Here is a 16,697-nt window from a genome sequence, read left to right as displayed (position 1 = left end):
TCAGGTTATGTCGATATAGGACTTGTTTTACTGTGGATATAGATATGTTTGTACCTGTTTCCTCCAGCATCTTCACAAGGTCCTTTGCTGTTGTTCTGGGATTGATTTGCACTTTTCGCACCAAAGACCAAAGATTATTTTACCATAATTCATCTTTCTTCCATAGTGTAGTTTCTTATTTTTATTCAGTTTAGACACATGGTCTATCACATGTTAAATCCAAGGGGATTTAACAGTTTTTAAAGTCATTTTCTTAATGGGTGCATGCTTATTAGTAACTGGAATAAGCAATTTCATAAATGTGTCAAGAGCAGTCTCTGGTTTCTCCTCAATTCACACCACAGAGCAGCAAATATTCTTTACATCATCTACATAAGAATCACTATAGAACTATACTGTATGACATCTTATACAGTATATTAGGCCCCGCCTTTGGAACTTTGGTTTTCCTAGACATGGCTAATATATTGTGATCACTACATACGATGATTTGGATAATACTTTAAAGCAAACTTCTGACGCATTAGTAAAGATGTGATCAATACATGTTGATGATTTCATTCTTGTACTGTTTGTAAATATCCTTGACTGATAGGTTGACTGATAACCTGAACCAGGTTTCATGCACTGGTTACAGTTTGGAGCTTTTTCTTAAGTGGGCAGCTTGATGAAAGCACCCAGAAAATATACCACATACCTCATAATTTCACACATACTACTCAGATACTGACTGTTAGCACGTGGTGGTCTATAGCAGTTTCCCACAAGAATGGGGTTTAGGTGAGGCAGATGAACCTGTAGCCATATTTCTTTTTTTATTTAACTAGGCAAGTCATTTAAGAACAAATTCTTATTTTCAATGATGGCCTAGGAACAGTGGGTTAACTGCCTTGTTCAGGGGTAGAACAGATTTGTAACTTGTCAGCTCAGGGATTTGATATTGTAACCTTTCGGTTTACTAGTCCAACACTCTAACCACTAGGCTACGCTGCCGCCCCAGTATTTAACAAGGGTGCCAATAATTCTGGATATAACTGTAAATCATTCTTGCCTGGACTGCCCTGTCTATTTTAGAGGGGAGATTGGGAAATTGTGGCCGACATTACTTTGGCGAGTCATACCAGATTTCCAGCAAAGAGCAGATGTGTGTCTAATGAACGGACTACTCACTCATCAATAGTGTACTGTTTTTCCACTTGCTAGTGAATGAATAAGGAATGTTTAGAGTGTGGGGCCTTGAGTGACACCAACTGTCTAATAATGGCCATATGGATTTGGGAGGACTTTCTGATAGGACATTCCAAGCTGGCATCTGGCTGAGCTGCCAGTTCAGGTAAATGTTCACTAGACCAAAATGGCCACCAGTTCTCTCCAGAGACATGGAGAGCCAAATCAGACCATGAAACCAGAGGACAGTGGATCGCTGATTGAACAAATAGATCAATATGTGATTAGCCAATAGTCTTTATAGAGTTCATTTCAATGAATGGTCTCCACTTAGTTGAATTTCACTTCAAGAAAAGGAATTAGCCAGCCAAAATGTAATTTTAAAGCATATTTCAATATAATTGTATAACTGTCAGTATCACAAAAATGAAAAAAGAAACCATTTAAATGTTAAATACTGATATTAACATTTAGCAAAGGGATGAATGGAAGTTGTCCGAATTGCTCCTCCACAATCAAAAATGAGACAGAGTAACTCATAATTAGAATCAAACACAGTTTTGTGTATTCAAAGGGATACCTCAGTGTCAGAGACAGTAAATGGTGATAGAGGGTGGGAATAAGAAAGTGAAAAAGAGAAAGATAGATAATTAGAAAGAAGAGAGGGTGTAATAGGTTATTAAAAAGAAGGGGGATAGTGAAAGAAGGAGTGAGAGAGAGAGAAACAGGGTTGAATTAAGTAAACTCATTTTGTTTCATTGGAGAATAGAACAAGGGAGCGTGAAAGAGAAAATAAAAGTCAGTGTGTTCACAACCCGGCCTACCATAATGCTTCACAACCCGGCCTACCATAATGCTTCACAACCCGGGCTACCATAATGCTTCACAACCCGGCCTACCATAATGCTTCAGAACCCGGGATACCATAATGCTTCACAACCCGGCCTACCATAATGCTTCACAACCCGGCCTACCATAATGCTTCACAACCCGGCCTACCATAATGCTTCACAACCCGGCCTACCATAATGCTTCACAACCCGGCCTACCATAATGCTTCACAACCCGGCCTACCATAATGCTTCAGAACCAGGGATACCATAATGCTTCAGAATCTGGCCTACCATAATGGTTCAAAACCTGGTTTTCCATAATGCATTATTGTACCCTAGGCAGGTGGTTTAACCAGATCTTGACTGGATCTCAATGGGTCTTTCATGTTTCTCCACATTGGATTACATGGACATGGTCACATATCTGATCACAGCATGTGTAGATAGAATGTGTAGAATGGTGGAGTCTGAAAAGCATTCTAATTCCAGACTGACTAGAGGGGTGAACCCATAGAATTACATAATAGGATCTCTGTGGATGACCATCTAACTCTGCGGACAGTCTGAGGACAAACAATGTAACTTGCAAGGATCAGACAATGTGCCATTTTGATATGTTCTTATACAATGACTTTACTGACTATATATTGTATACAATCATATAATCATATCACCACCTGTATCACCTGTTCTCATGTTGTTGCTTTCTGACTACAATCGATAAACGGGAATATTTAATTCACTATTTCAATCAACTTAGTTGTCAGATCACGAAATACCATTCTCAGTAAACAAGCCTGGTGAGAAGATACAATACCAGCAGGACTGAACAGATCTTAATTTGAACTAGTGTGCTACAGCAGGAAAAGAATCATGCAGCAACAGCAAATGTGAATTACTATGTGGATTATAATTAATTAACATTTTTGTAGTGGTTGATATATTTTTCGATAGAGCATATCAAGTCTGAAATTTCAAAGTGGAAATTACTATCTTTAGAAGCTTAAAAGAGTGATCAAGTTAAGATTCTACATCTGTATTAAAGCTTTTGATAGTTACCACTGTTCATTTTGTCAGTAAATTGAATCAGTAATGTGAATATCCTCTGAGAAACACTAGCTAGAGGATGCTAAGTGTTAACATGTGCAGGCAGATTTGTAAATTAGATGGTTTCATTCATTTATTCATAGATTTCTTCTTAGAACAGCTGGGATTATGTCGTCTCGTGCCCTGCCATGTAAAAAAAAGCAATTTGAGAGTCACCGTATTCTCGTCTTCGTAGGATAAATTATGCAGCGTCACCGTTTCAACCCCCTGGGATGCCATGTTGTTAGATCCTCTTCCATTCACAGAAAGGACAGAGAGTGAGCTTGAAATCAGTCAAAGGTCAAATAGAAGATAGGTTTTTGAGAGGCATCTTTGCAGTGTCCTGTAAACAATCAATTACAGTTCTGTACTCCATCACTAGAAATGTTCACCCACAGAGCAAAGCTGGTTGCAATTACATCATTACAGACAGAAATCTGGTTCCAATTATGGAGATTTCTGATTGTAATGTAATTTAATTCTATACACTCGTACCTGTGCACAGGTTGAAAATGTCTGATTTGGTCAGTGATAAATGGCTAAATTGGTATGCAGTGGCTGTACAGTAACATGCTATACATGACCTCTGAGATCTGGCTCTGTACTTCACAACTCTGTATGTGTTTTGACTGACAGCCGTTCTGAACTTGAGCACCTTGCATGACAAGAAGTTTCCCAAATCCCTCCTGCTAATTGCTAATTTTGCTAATAAATGCCTTTCTTTGGAAATTCGAAGTCATGCAATGAATATCAGTCAAATTTGGTTTACTCCTTGCTGACAGTTCTTGCAGCAGTTTCTGTAGTGTAGTGGATATCACGTTCTCTTAACACGCGAAAGGTCCCCGTTTCGAAACAGGGCAGAAACAGTACTCTTTGTCACATGCAATAATTACTGTGGATGTTATAGAGAATTATTTTTCATAAATGCCTTATTTTAGAAATTTGAATTCATGCAATGAATATCTGTAAAATTCAGTTGACTCCTTGCTGACAATTCAAGCAGCAGTTTCTGTAGGACAGTGGTTATCATGTACGCTTAACACGCGAAAGTTCCCCGGTTTCATCCTGGGTGGAAACAGCACTCATTGACTCATGCAATAATTTCCATAATTGTAACAGAGAATTATTTTTGTCATTAATGCCTTTGGATATTCAAATTTATTCAATGAATATCTGTAAAATTCGGTTTACTCCTTGCTGATAGTTCTTGCAGCAGTTTCTGTAGTGTAGTGGTTGTCACGTTTGCTAATTTTTGCAAATTTGATGTTGTCTGAGTGAGGGAAAAGCTGTAAATTAAGAGAGAATGTTGCTGAGGCACACACACCTGAATGCACTCATTACTTAATTAATTAATGTGTACCAAAATTATCTGTTTCTCTGAATTGCCGTGTGAAAGCCTAACACTGTTATATCATATTTTATATCTTAGCTAGTAATGTTGGCAACAGAACAAGCTTTCAAATGATGCTCACCTCACCCAGATTGCCTTTTATATGGGGCCCTATTTGGATTGCGTAAACAACAACAGTAATTGTGTGATGCAGGGCTGTGTTCCAACCAAAACAACTACAATTGTATTTGCTCTAGTTTCTCAACGGCACAGCTAGAAGAGCTAAAAGAAAAAACACCTTATACAGTAGTTGAATCTTCTTTGAGTCATAAAAGTGCATTGAAATGACTTAGGAACTGTGCACACTTTGGAGAAGTGTGTGGCCACTTGGAGACACCCGTTAGTCCTTTGACTCAAACTTTTTTTGTCATATGTTGCACATACGCTACATGTTCTAGGAATATTCTTATCATGTTACCGAATGTATCCGGAGTATTTTAAGATTTCATTATCAACCAATGCGGCAAAAAGTACAGTAAATGTAAAACACACTAAATCAACAGTGTAATGTTTGGATTCAGTCTTGTGTCAGGTGACCTGTTGTGTCCTCATATTTGGTCTAGTAATTTCCCCATAATCTCCAAACTGTTCCCTTTTTAATTGCTACCATGGTTATGCATATGCTTTATACATATTTCTTCTGTAAGAAAAACATTTTAATTTAGCCCAATCCATATAGGCCAAATCCCACATGTGTAAAGAGTTTTAAGCAATCTTCTACCTCTGGTGCAGACATTAACTGATATCTAAAACAAGTAACCTGACTGACACTGCTTCATCATGATCAAACACAGGGAAATATACCAAACAGATGATACCATAGAGTTTTAGACACCTATCGATCCACCCAGATCAATTCAGATGGGAATAGTGAAAAAGCTGTGTGCTTACTGCTACAGCCATCAAAGACAGCACGGAAGCAGCATCCAAACAAGCTTAGTTTGCTTTGGTCTCACAGTCCCCCAAAAAAATCATTCACACAGACCCTCTTATGTGGCTGCTAAAAATCCCTGCTTTTCCCAAATGATTTTCTGCTTTCAAACTAGAAACAAAATAGATAAACCCTCCCCGTTTTAAAACATTCAAACAAAGAACCACCGTGATAGCATTTCCCCCTGTTAGCAAGGCAAGCAAACCCTATATCAGCATCCAGCATACCATCCAATCCCCTCTTGATTTTTTTTGTTTGGATGAGTCGCCATTCAGATGGTAATGGTGGGCGACCTTGCATTGGAGCTTGTGATGTAGTACTCCAATAGCTACCTACAGTAGGTGACCAGCTAGGTACGCTACTCTGAACGGATGTGGTAACAACAGCATCTCTCTCTCTCAAAGTAAATCATCTGGATCCTGCGCTACTGCTGCTGAATCTTGCCTATGATGTTCTTTATGCACAGTCCTGTGGGGAACCCAACCCTATTCTCCCTCTCCGCAATAATCATCTGAGCCTCAACACCACAGTGTACTGCTGGAACACAGCCTCCCAATAACAGTGGGGGATACTACAATCAATACAGTGTCCATATCAGACTCTTTTCTCAAGCCAAACAATGTCTTATTATTTTTCCCATCCTTTACTCCAACTTGAAATGGGGAATGGATGAGGTCAATGTGTGTGAAGCATTGCAAAAAGCCATTGGGACCACAACCTGTTTCCTCAGAACTACTGCAGCAGAATGGTACACTCATAGCACCTTTTTTTCTATCTTGAACCTAAAATGGTTCTTCCATGAAGAACAATTTTCCACAGAGGGCTCTACTTGGAACCGACAAGTTTTCTACCTGAAATCAAAAAGGGTTCTCCTATGGGGACAGCTGAAGAAACCTTTTGGAACCATTTCTTTTTCAATAGTGTATGTATCAAAAGTCCCGTACTCACCATCTCTCCTGTTGACTTTAGCAAAGCCGGGCCCATGGCTGTTGGATAACTGTGAGGAGCTTCTGAAGGAGGACTGGGGCAGGTTGGACACCAGTGGGCCATCACAGCTGTCTATCAAGCAAACATGAAACACAAAGCAAAGGATTAGTCTTTGAGCCCTGGACTAGTAGTAACTCAGCATAGTACCCCCAAAAAACATCATCAAGGATGAATAATGCTTAAAGTGAGTTGACACAATATTGTAAGCCACGATAGAAACACCATCGACACCATTGTGGCGACATCACAGGATGTCATCACCATTCTAATGACATCACTGTAAAATAACTACATAATGCTTATTAAAATAACTACATTGTTATGTTCCAACACCACTAATGTGTGCTCTGACTTTATTGGAAGAGATCAAAACACCAAGACCAAAACAATATCACAAAACATGTTACAGAGTGTCTTGAACTCAACTGTAATATGTTGAAAAACCAAAGTATTGATAAACCAAATTAGGAAAATATCTCAACCACACGAGATCAACTCAAGAGTCAAACACTGCAAAAGTAGGGTGTTCTTGTCACATTGAAGAAGCCCATGTGTCAAGAATTACCACTAAGGACCATGCCATACTATTCAAATAGGAGCTGCACTTTGCAGTACTTTCACTAGATGAGAAGATAATCATTGACCACCTCTAACATGGCCCCCATGTGATCAAGCATTTTTGCCCTGATGATGTCAGATTGGGTATTGTATTGCAGTTATATATGTTAGAACCACCTCAGTAATAAAACCAGCTGGTGACTCATGTTGTTTAGATCCAGAGCCTCTCAGAGACCTGTTCATGCTCCACACACTTTTATGATTATGACTGTTATGACTGGAGGTTTAGATTGCAATAAATAAAAAAACACACGCATACACATTGGCATGCACGTACGCATATGACCAAATGCTCACACACATGCTGGGGGTGCGTGATTACATGCACAAGCAAACAAATGCACACACACATACAGATAAAATTGGCTTATTTCTTATGACATTAAAAACAGAACAATAAGAAACAAATAGTACAGAACCGTGCTAGGGGCAAATAAGCTTTAATGCTTGTTTTAGGCGTGTTTTAAATTGGTCATACCATGGATCATTTAGCTATTTTATTTAGAAATGTAGGACACCTGTAGGTATCCCCCAAAATAATGAAAACATTATTTGATAACATATTGAATTTTGGCCTTTACTACTATAGCCCTTAGAAATTGAATAACACATTCATGAATGGCATATCAGACAGTCAAAAAAGAAATCATGAGGAATAAGGTTTTAAAGCGTCTGTCCTATATCTAGAAGAGATCACAGGGAATAAGGTTTTGAAGCGTCTGTCCTATATCTAGGAGAAATCACAAGGAATAAGGTTTTAAAGCGTCTGTCCTATATCTAGGAGAAATCACAAGGAATAAGGTTTTAAAGCGTCTGTCCTATATCTAGGAGAAATCACAAGGAATACGGTTTTAAAGCGTCTGTCCATATCTAGGAGAAATCACAAGGAATACGGTTTTGAAGCGTCTGTCCATATCTAGGAGAAATCACAATGAATAAGGTTTTGAAGTGTCTGTCCTATATCTAGGAGGTATAAGAAAGCTCAGAAAGAGTTTGTTGGCACAAAATTACCTCCATACCTCCAGCACGCACCCCTGAGCCCCATGCAAAAACAGATATCTAAACTGACTAACTTTGATGGGGATTTTTGTATTATATTAATCATACAGCTTGCAAACCTCTCATTAGTAGTTCGCGCACACACTCTCATCGTGACCAACCTACAATCACTATCTCTCAATGAGTGTACATGAGGTTGTTTGTTGAGTATTCAGTGTGAAAAGCATTTCAATTATAGTGTTTGAGGGTGAGAAGTGCACTCCAAAAACAGAGCAGAGGAGTAAAAGCTGAGTTGATCATCACTAATGAGATGAGACTCGTTGAAAACTACTTGACAGAAAGAACAGTGTTTGAAAAAACTATTTAAAAAAAATGGTGTTCAGAGTTAGGCATTTCACTGCCTTTAGCCACATCTCTGACTGACTCTGTGTTCAGTCATGCACAGACATCATGGTGCGGTGGAGGAAACTGGAGGTTAATGCTGAATAGCTGTGCGGCACACATCCACTGAACCTCGACAATAAACTCACCTTTCCTAGTGTGTGAGACACCTTTGCAAAACAGACTTACAGGTACCATAGCTCATTTCTCTATCTCTAAACCAGGGGTGTCAAACTTATTCCAAGGAGGTCATAGTGTCTGCAGGTTTTTTGATTTTTCTTTCAATTAAGACCTAGACATCCAGGTGTGGGGAGTTCCGTACGAATTAGTGACCTTAATTCATCAATCAAGTACATGAGCGAGCAAAACCCCGCAGACACTCAGCCCTCCATGGAATGAGTTTAACACCTGCGCTCTAATCCATAGAAATCCCATGTTAAAAAACAAACAATACTTACATCCCAAGGTAATGCTTTATTTATTTTTTTACAGACATAATATATGTACTAAAAGCTAGATTCTCTACTTAACATGTTGCTACATAATAGTACTTTTTATATTTTTATTGAATTATAAAACATACAATACACCTGCAGTGTATTCTCCTTCGCTCAACATTTACATGACATTTTTGACATTTAGCAGATGTTCCCATCCAGAATGACCCACAGGAGCAACCCGGGTCAAGCGCCCTGCTCAAGGGCACATCGACAAATCAAATAAATACAAAATTGTCAAATGGCAAAATACATCCGGTGTAGACTTTATTGTGAAATGCTTGTTTACAACGCAGTGTTGAAAAATACAAACAAAATCATAACACAAGTGGAATCAAAGTAAATACACAAGAATAGATCTATATACAGGGAGTACCACATCAATGTGCAGAGGTACGAGATATTTGAGGTAGATATGTACATGGAGGCAGGGTAAAGTGAGGCATCAGGATAACCTCCCACTCATCTCCAGTTACACATTCCAACCCTCACCTATCTCTGCTGACCACCCACTTTGGATTTCTATGCGCCATTTATCTTTTAACTATGCCGTGATGTTTAACATATAATTTAAATCTATCTTATCAAATTGAATCCACCGATTGTGAGTTGAAGATAAATACTTTTGCTAAGAGTAATAATATATTAGCGATTGATCTCCCAACAACACTATTTCTAGAGTCAATTTTAGATTAATGGTATGCTTTTTTAGCCACTCCTGAACCTGAGACCAGAAGCTACCCAAGGGCAATACCAATAGTACTATCTTAGAAAATGATGATATATTGTGTGTGTCCCGAATGGCCCATAGGGCTTTGGTCAAAATTAGTGCACTAAATAGGGAATAGAGTTGGGATGAAATCATTAACTCATTCCAAAGTATTCTTCTCAAGGAGGGTCAGTGGCCTCAGAACCCATCAGAAGTGTTTAATCAGTATTGATAAAAGACAGATCCTTGGCAGGAGCTATAGGCAATAGAGTGAGACAGGCCACCCTCTCCTCTCCTCTCCTCTCCTCTCCTCTCCTCTCCTCTCCTCTCCTCTCCTCTCCTCTCCTCTCCTCTCCTCTCCTACTCCGCTTCCCTCCCCTCCCTTCCCTTCCCTTCCCTTCCCTTCCCCTCCCCTCTACTGTGTCCCATTTCACATTTTGCTGAAATAAGTCCAGATGATGGAAGTGGAGAATGAATACGGATGAAAATGATGCATCACCTTCATAAACAACAACTAGAAATAGAGTATGGATAAGGCGCTGGACTGAACTCCAAGACTGAGTTCAATACAATTCACTATATGTCTTTTGGATGTATTAAAAAATTCCGACCATGCTGCATTCAGCAGAAATAATAGTCTAATGAGGCCAATAACATGCTTGTTTGTGAACTGGAACTATGGCATGGAACACTAACAGTCATCCTCAATCCAAACTAAACACCAGTGTTCTGTTCTTGTGTTCCATTCTGCACAACTTGGTTCCACAGTATATTGACCCATGGGGCCTATAGTCTTTCAGCTCTCCAGACAGATTGAAGAGCAGAACTGTAGCAGCACACCCAACCTAATGTGCTAACTCCATGTAGTGACATTGTAGGGGTGCTTCAGTCCCTGTTTTAATTAGCGTGTTCCTCTGGCAGGGAATTAATTGGCCAGATTGAGAGAGAGGGAGAGACAGATTGGGCTTGTGGCCAGCTAGCACAATGTAGTTGACTATGGGTGCTTCCTAAATGGCATCCTATTGCCTATATAGTGCCCCATAGGCTCTGGTCAAAAGTAGAGCACTATATAGGGAATAGGATGCCATTTGGGACACACCTATAACATTTACACCAACTGCCACAGGAAGTAGAGCAGCTAGAAGCTTCTGTAGAGTTAAACACGTGCAGCACCAACCTCCACAGGGAAAGACGTGTCCCAAATAATAAACTAACGTACTAGAGCTTGTTTTTCGTGTTTCATATTGGCCCCGAAAGATAATGTTCCCATCTACTGGTGGATCTACAATAATACAAAATGCCAGAAGTTAATTCCTAATAAAATACGCCTGAATATGAACCAAACTCGATGGAGAAACTTTGTGAATGACCAAAGTGAATCAAGAATATGAACAAATAACTTTGGTCCAGTGTCACAACTTCTGCCGAAGTCGAAGCCTATCCTTGTTCGGGCGGTGCTCGGCGGTCGACGTCACTGGTCTTCTAGCCATCATTGATCCATTTTTCATTTTCCATTGGTTTTGTCTTCCTACACACCTGGTTTCAATCCCATTCATTACCTGTTGTGTATTTAACCCTCTGTTTCCCCTCATGTCTTTGTCAGAGATTGTTTGTATTTCAGTGTTGTATATAGGTTTGTATTTCAGTGTTGTATATAGGTTTGTATTTAGTGTGCGTCGGGGTCCTCGTACATATTTTTGTTACTTGTTACATTTAGTGTTTGGAGTATGTTTCGTTCATTGTTATTAAATAACTCCATTACACTCAGTTTAATTCTCCTGCGCCTGACTTCCCTGCCACCTATACACAACTCTGACATCCAGTCTAGCTCTGACCTAAGTGAATCAAGAATATAGATAGATGACTTGGGCCCATCTAGGGCTATTGAAGACAAATTGTGTGTATCTTTTGAAGAAGAAAGAACTGAATGACTTGTATCTTCCTTCGCAGCATGTGAGACCAGGATGTGAGTGAGCATTATGTAATGTACTACAGGGCCTGCAAACTGCCTTGTAGCTTGATCTGATCTGTGATTGACTGCTATTACCCAAAAGAAAGTCCTGGCTCGCCAGAGCAACACTATCCAATCATTGAGTTATTGTGATGGTATGATAGGTGCAGCCCTCATAGGGCATCATGCTGTTTCTGTCTGTGGCTACGGAACCCTGACCTGTTTCACTCTCTCTCTGCCTATGGCTACGGAACCCTGACGTCTCTCTGTCGCTGTCTCCCAGTTTCTGTCTGTCTGTCTCAACCTCTGAATGCTCGACTATGAAAAGCCAACTGACATTTACTCCTGAGGTGTTGAACTGTTGAACCCTCTATAACCACTGTGGTTAATTATTTGACCCTGCTGGTCATCTATGAATGTTTGAACGTCTTGAAGAACGATCTGGCTTTCATGCTCATATACTCTTGCCTTTCAAGGGAGTTTTTCCTGTTAATCACTGTGCTTTTATCTGCGTTGCTTGCTCTTTGGGGTTTTAGACTGGGTATCTGTATAGAACTGTGTGACAACTGCTGATGTACAGTACCAGTCAATTTTTTTAAATATTTGTAAAACTTTTTTCGACATTGTATAATAATAGTGAAGACATCAAAACTATGAAATAACACATGGGAATCATGTAGTAACCAAAAAAGTGTTAAACAAATCAAAATATATGTTTTCTTCAAAGTAGCCACCCTTTGCATTTGATGACAGCTTTGCACACTCTTGGCATTCTCTCAACCAGCTTCGCCTGGAATGCTTTTCCAACAGACTTGAAGGACTTCCCACGTGTGCTGAGCACTTGTTGGCTGCTTTGCCTTCACTCTGCGGTCCAACTCATCCCAAACCATCTCAATTGGGTTGAGGTCGGGTGATTGTGGAGGCCAGGTCATTTGATGCAGCACTCCATCACTCTCCTTCTTGGTCAAATAGCCCTTACACAGCCTGGAGCTGTATTGGGTCATTGTCCTGTTGAAAAACAAATGACAGTCCACTAAGGGCAAACCAGATGGGCAAACTGCAGAATGCTGTGGTAGCCATGCTGGTTAAGTGTGCCTTGAATTCTAAATAAATTACCGACAGTGTCACCAGCAAAGCACCCCCACACCAAAAATGCAGAGATCATCCTTTCACCTACTCTGCGTCTCACAAAGAAACAGCGGTTGGAACCAAATATCTCAAATTTGGACCAATCAGAACAAATGACAGATTTCCACCGGTCTAATGACCGTTGCTCGTGTTCCTTGGCCCAAGCAAGTCTCTTCTTCTTATTGGTGTCCTTTAGTAACAATTTGACCATGAAGGTCTGATTCACACAGTCTCCTCCGAACAGTCGATGTTGAGTTGTGTCTGTTACTTGAACTCTGTGAAGCATGGACAAAACGAACACCTACATACGTGAGAGTACTATTCATTGACTACAGATCAGCGTTCAACACCATAGTGCCATCAAAGCTCATCACTAAGCTAAGAACCCTGGGACTAAACATCCCCCTCTGCAGCTGGATCCTGGACTTCCTGACAGGCCATCCCCCGGTGGTAAGGGTAGGTAACTACACATCTGCCACGCTGATCCTCAACATGGGGGCCCCTCAGGGGCGCGTGCTCAGTCCCCTCCTGTACTCCCTGTTCACTCATGACTGCATGGCCAGGCACGACTCCAACACCATCATTAAGTTTGCCGACGACACAACAGCCTGATCACAGACAACAATGAGTGTGGTGCCAAGATAACAACCTCTCCCTCAACGTGATCAAGACAAATGAGATAATTTTGGACTACAGGAAAAGGAGGACCGAACGCGCCCCAATTCTTAATGACAGGGCTGTAGTGGAGAAGGTTGAGAGCTACAAGTTCCTTGGTGTCTACATCAACAACAAACTATCATGGTCCAAACACACCAAGTCAGTCATGAAGAGGGCATGACAAAGTCTATCAGGACTTTGTCATTGTCAGTCTCAGGAGACTGAAAAGATTTGGCATGGGTCCTCAGATCCTCAAAAAGTTTGACAACTGCACCATGAGCGCATCCTGACTGGTTGCATCACTGCCTGGTATGGTAACTGCTCGGCCTCTGACTGCAAGGCGCTACAGAGTGTAATGCGTACGGCCCAATACATCACTGGGATCAAGCTTCCTGTCATCCAGGACCCCTATACCAGTCGGTGTCAGAGGAAGGCCCAAAAATAGTCGTAGACTGTTCTCCCTGCTAATGCACCGCAGCAGTACTGGAGCTCCAAGTCTAGGTCCAAAAGGCTTCTTAACAGCTTCTACCCCCAAGCCATAAGACTCCTGAACAGCAAATCAAATGGCTACCCAGACTATTTGCATTGACTCTGTACCGGTACCCCCTGTATATAGCCTCCACATTGACTCTGTACCGGTACCCCCTGTATATAGCCTCCACATTGACTCTGTACCGGTACCCCCTGTATATAACCTCGCTACTGTTATTTTACTGCTGCTCTGTAAACGGGTTTTCTCCGTTTAAAAAAAAAAACTTATTTGGAATGCAATTTCTGAGGCTGGTAACTCTAATGAACAGCAGAGGTAACTCTGAGTCTTCCTTTCCTGTGGCAGTTCTCATGAGAGACAGTCACTTATTTTTCTTAAAACTGTATTGTTGTTTAGGCGCTTGTAAGTGAGCATTCCTGAACAGCAAATCAAATGGCTACCCAGACTATTTTCACTGTAAGGTCTACACACCTGTTGTATTCGGCACATGTGACAAATCAAATCAAATTTGATTTAATTTCACAACTGCACTCAAAGAAACTTTCAAACTTATGGAAATTTTCCAGATGACGGACTATCGTTTATCTTTGCTTATTTGAGCTGTTCTTGCCATAATATGGACTTGGTATTTTACTAAATAGGGCAATCTTCTGTATACCACACCTACCTTGTCACAACACAACTGATTGTCTCAAAAACATTAACAAGGATATACATTCCACAAAATAACTTTTAACAGGGTACACCTGTTCATTGAAATGCATTCCAGGGGACTACTTCATGAAGCTGGTTGAGAGAATGCAAAGAATGTGCAAATCTGTCATCATGGCAAAGGGTGGCTACTTTGAAGAAAACATATATTTTGATTTGTTTAACACTTTTTTGGTTACTACATGATTCCATACGTGTTATTTCATAGTTTTGATGTCTTCACTATTATTCTACAATGTCGAAAATAGTCAAAATAAAGAAAAACCTTGGAATGAGTAGCGTTGCCCAAACTTTTGACTGGTACTGTAAAAAGGGCTTTAAAAATGCATTTGATTGATTGATCGATCATTCCCCACTTCTCCAATCTATAGTGGAACATGCTGTGTTGAATAGGCACTATGTTATGCAGCAGTCACAGGCGGGTATTGAATGAACATGTGCTCACAGCCCAAGGTTATTATATAAAACTAAAACTGAAATAAAACTAAATGTGGTTTTCAAACTTTTTTTCTAATGGGGTTTTCAAGCTTCTGAATCTGGTGGGTCACATTGAGGTTGACTTTAATTTAACGATACACTCGGCGAGATGACGTTGTCATGAGCAGCACTGCTGATCTAGTTAAACAATGCAGCAAGACAATAGCTGATTACGCCAGTAAGAAAAACAATGTATCAATTGGATAACTAACGCTCAGCTAGCCAGACAAACTATCCCCATCTCTAAAATGACCTGACAACAATCAACCCTCTCATTTGTACTTTACATTAAAACCATAGCACCCTGGGTTGACTGCAGCCAAGATAAATGTAATCAGTGATGACAATGATCAAAGGGAGGACGTTGTGGCAATGTAGCCGTTAAAAACTCTTTATCCTGAATCTGTCAGTCTGCCAGTCTTAACTTCTCTTTACAATAACACACAGACACAGAGTTGAGACAAGCTGACGGCAAAGCTGCAAGGCTGTCACTCCCCTGACTGGGTTCAAACACGTTTATTACTAGAGCAAAGGCACCACTAGGAACAGTCACTGACTCCAACACTTTCCCGTGCGACCATGCTAATGCAGATTTCATCTAGAATCCTTCAGGCAACTTCACTTATGCTAATAGCTCCCAAGACTGTTGTGAACACAAGCAAGTAATTAATGGGTAATCTAATGCTGCTTGAAAAACATAAACTAAGATGATCTATAACCCAGAAACGAGACAAAGGATTTGTCCCAAATGACACCCTGTTCCCTATAGTGCACTAGGCCCGGGTCAAACGCAGTGCACTATAAACAGAATACGGTGCCATTAGGGACAGACCCTAAGATGTTTTCAACCATTGCTGCAGCCAGCTGGGTCCTCTCCTCCTCTCTACTCCCCTCTCCTCTCCTATTCACTTCTCACCTCTCCTCTCCTCCTCTCTACTCCCCATCTCCTCTCCTATTCACTTCTCACCTCTCCTCTCCTCCTCTCTACTCCCCTCTCCTCTCCTCCTCTCTACTCCCCTCTCCTCTCCTCCTCTCTACTCCCCTCTCCTCTCCTATTCACTACTCACCTCTCCTCTCCTATTCACTACTCATCTCTCCTCTCCTATTCACTACTCACCTCTCCTCTCCTATTCACTTCTCACCTCTCCTCTCCTCCTCTCTACTCCCCTCTCCTCTCCTATTCACTACTCCCCTCTCCTCTCCTATTCACTACTCACCTCTCCTCTCCTATTCTCTACTCCCCTTTCCCCTTCTATTCAGTCCCCTCCTCACCTATTCTGTCCTCTCCTCACCTATTCTGTCCTCTCCTCACCTATTCTGACGTTTCCTCCCCTATTATGTCCTCTCCTGTCCTCTCCTGTCCTCTCCTGTCCTCCTCTGTGACGGGCCTGGACATGAAGAAAACTGAAAGACAAACCTGTAAAATGGACGTGTTCTATGCATTCACTTCTCCAACTACAGCTCTAAGGCCTAAATTGTACATAGGTCTGGAGCGTCCACGGGACTATGGTGTGTGGGTGGATAGTGTACTTTCGCCACAATGGGCATAAAAGTGACTGATGTATCGCCACCCAGCCCTGTTCCAGGGGATAGGCATACTGTAAGTCTATCCATCAAGACACACTAAGCACGCCTGCTTTAAAAAGTCCTCCTATGATAATTACATTCCCTCTGTGTTTTCTCCC

The 16,697-nt window shown here is 40.9% G+C and overlaps 1 protein-coding gene across 2 annotated transcripts in view; it reads right to left on the bottom strand.

Annotated features, from left to right (window-relative positions):
• The window catches only part of LOC110537019 (contactin-associated protein-like 4), a 219,319-nt gene that overhangs the window by 185,432 nt on the left and 17,190 nt on the right, over nucleotides 1–16,697 (bottom strand). For both annotated transcript variants that reach the window (XM_021622727.2, XM_021622728.2), the window contains exon 2: nucleotides 6,356–6,466. In XM_021622727.2, the coding sequence (XP_021478402.2) occupies nucleotides 6,356–6,466 (111 nt within the window). The remainder of the gene's footprint in view (nucleotides 1–6,355; nucleotides 6,467–16,697) is intronic.

This window comes from Oncorhynchus mykiss, chromosome 12 (assembly GCF_013265735.2).
Source record: "Oncorhynchus mykiss isolate Arlee chromosome 12, USDA_OmykA_1.1, whole genome shotgun sequence".
NCBI classification, from domain to species: Eukaryota; Metazoa; Chordata; class Actinopteri; order Salmoniformes; family Salmonidae; genus Oncorhynchus; species Oncorhynchus mykiss.
This window is presented reverse-complemented; position numbering and strand designations above follow the sequence as displayed.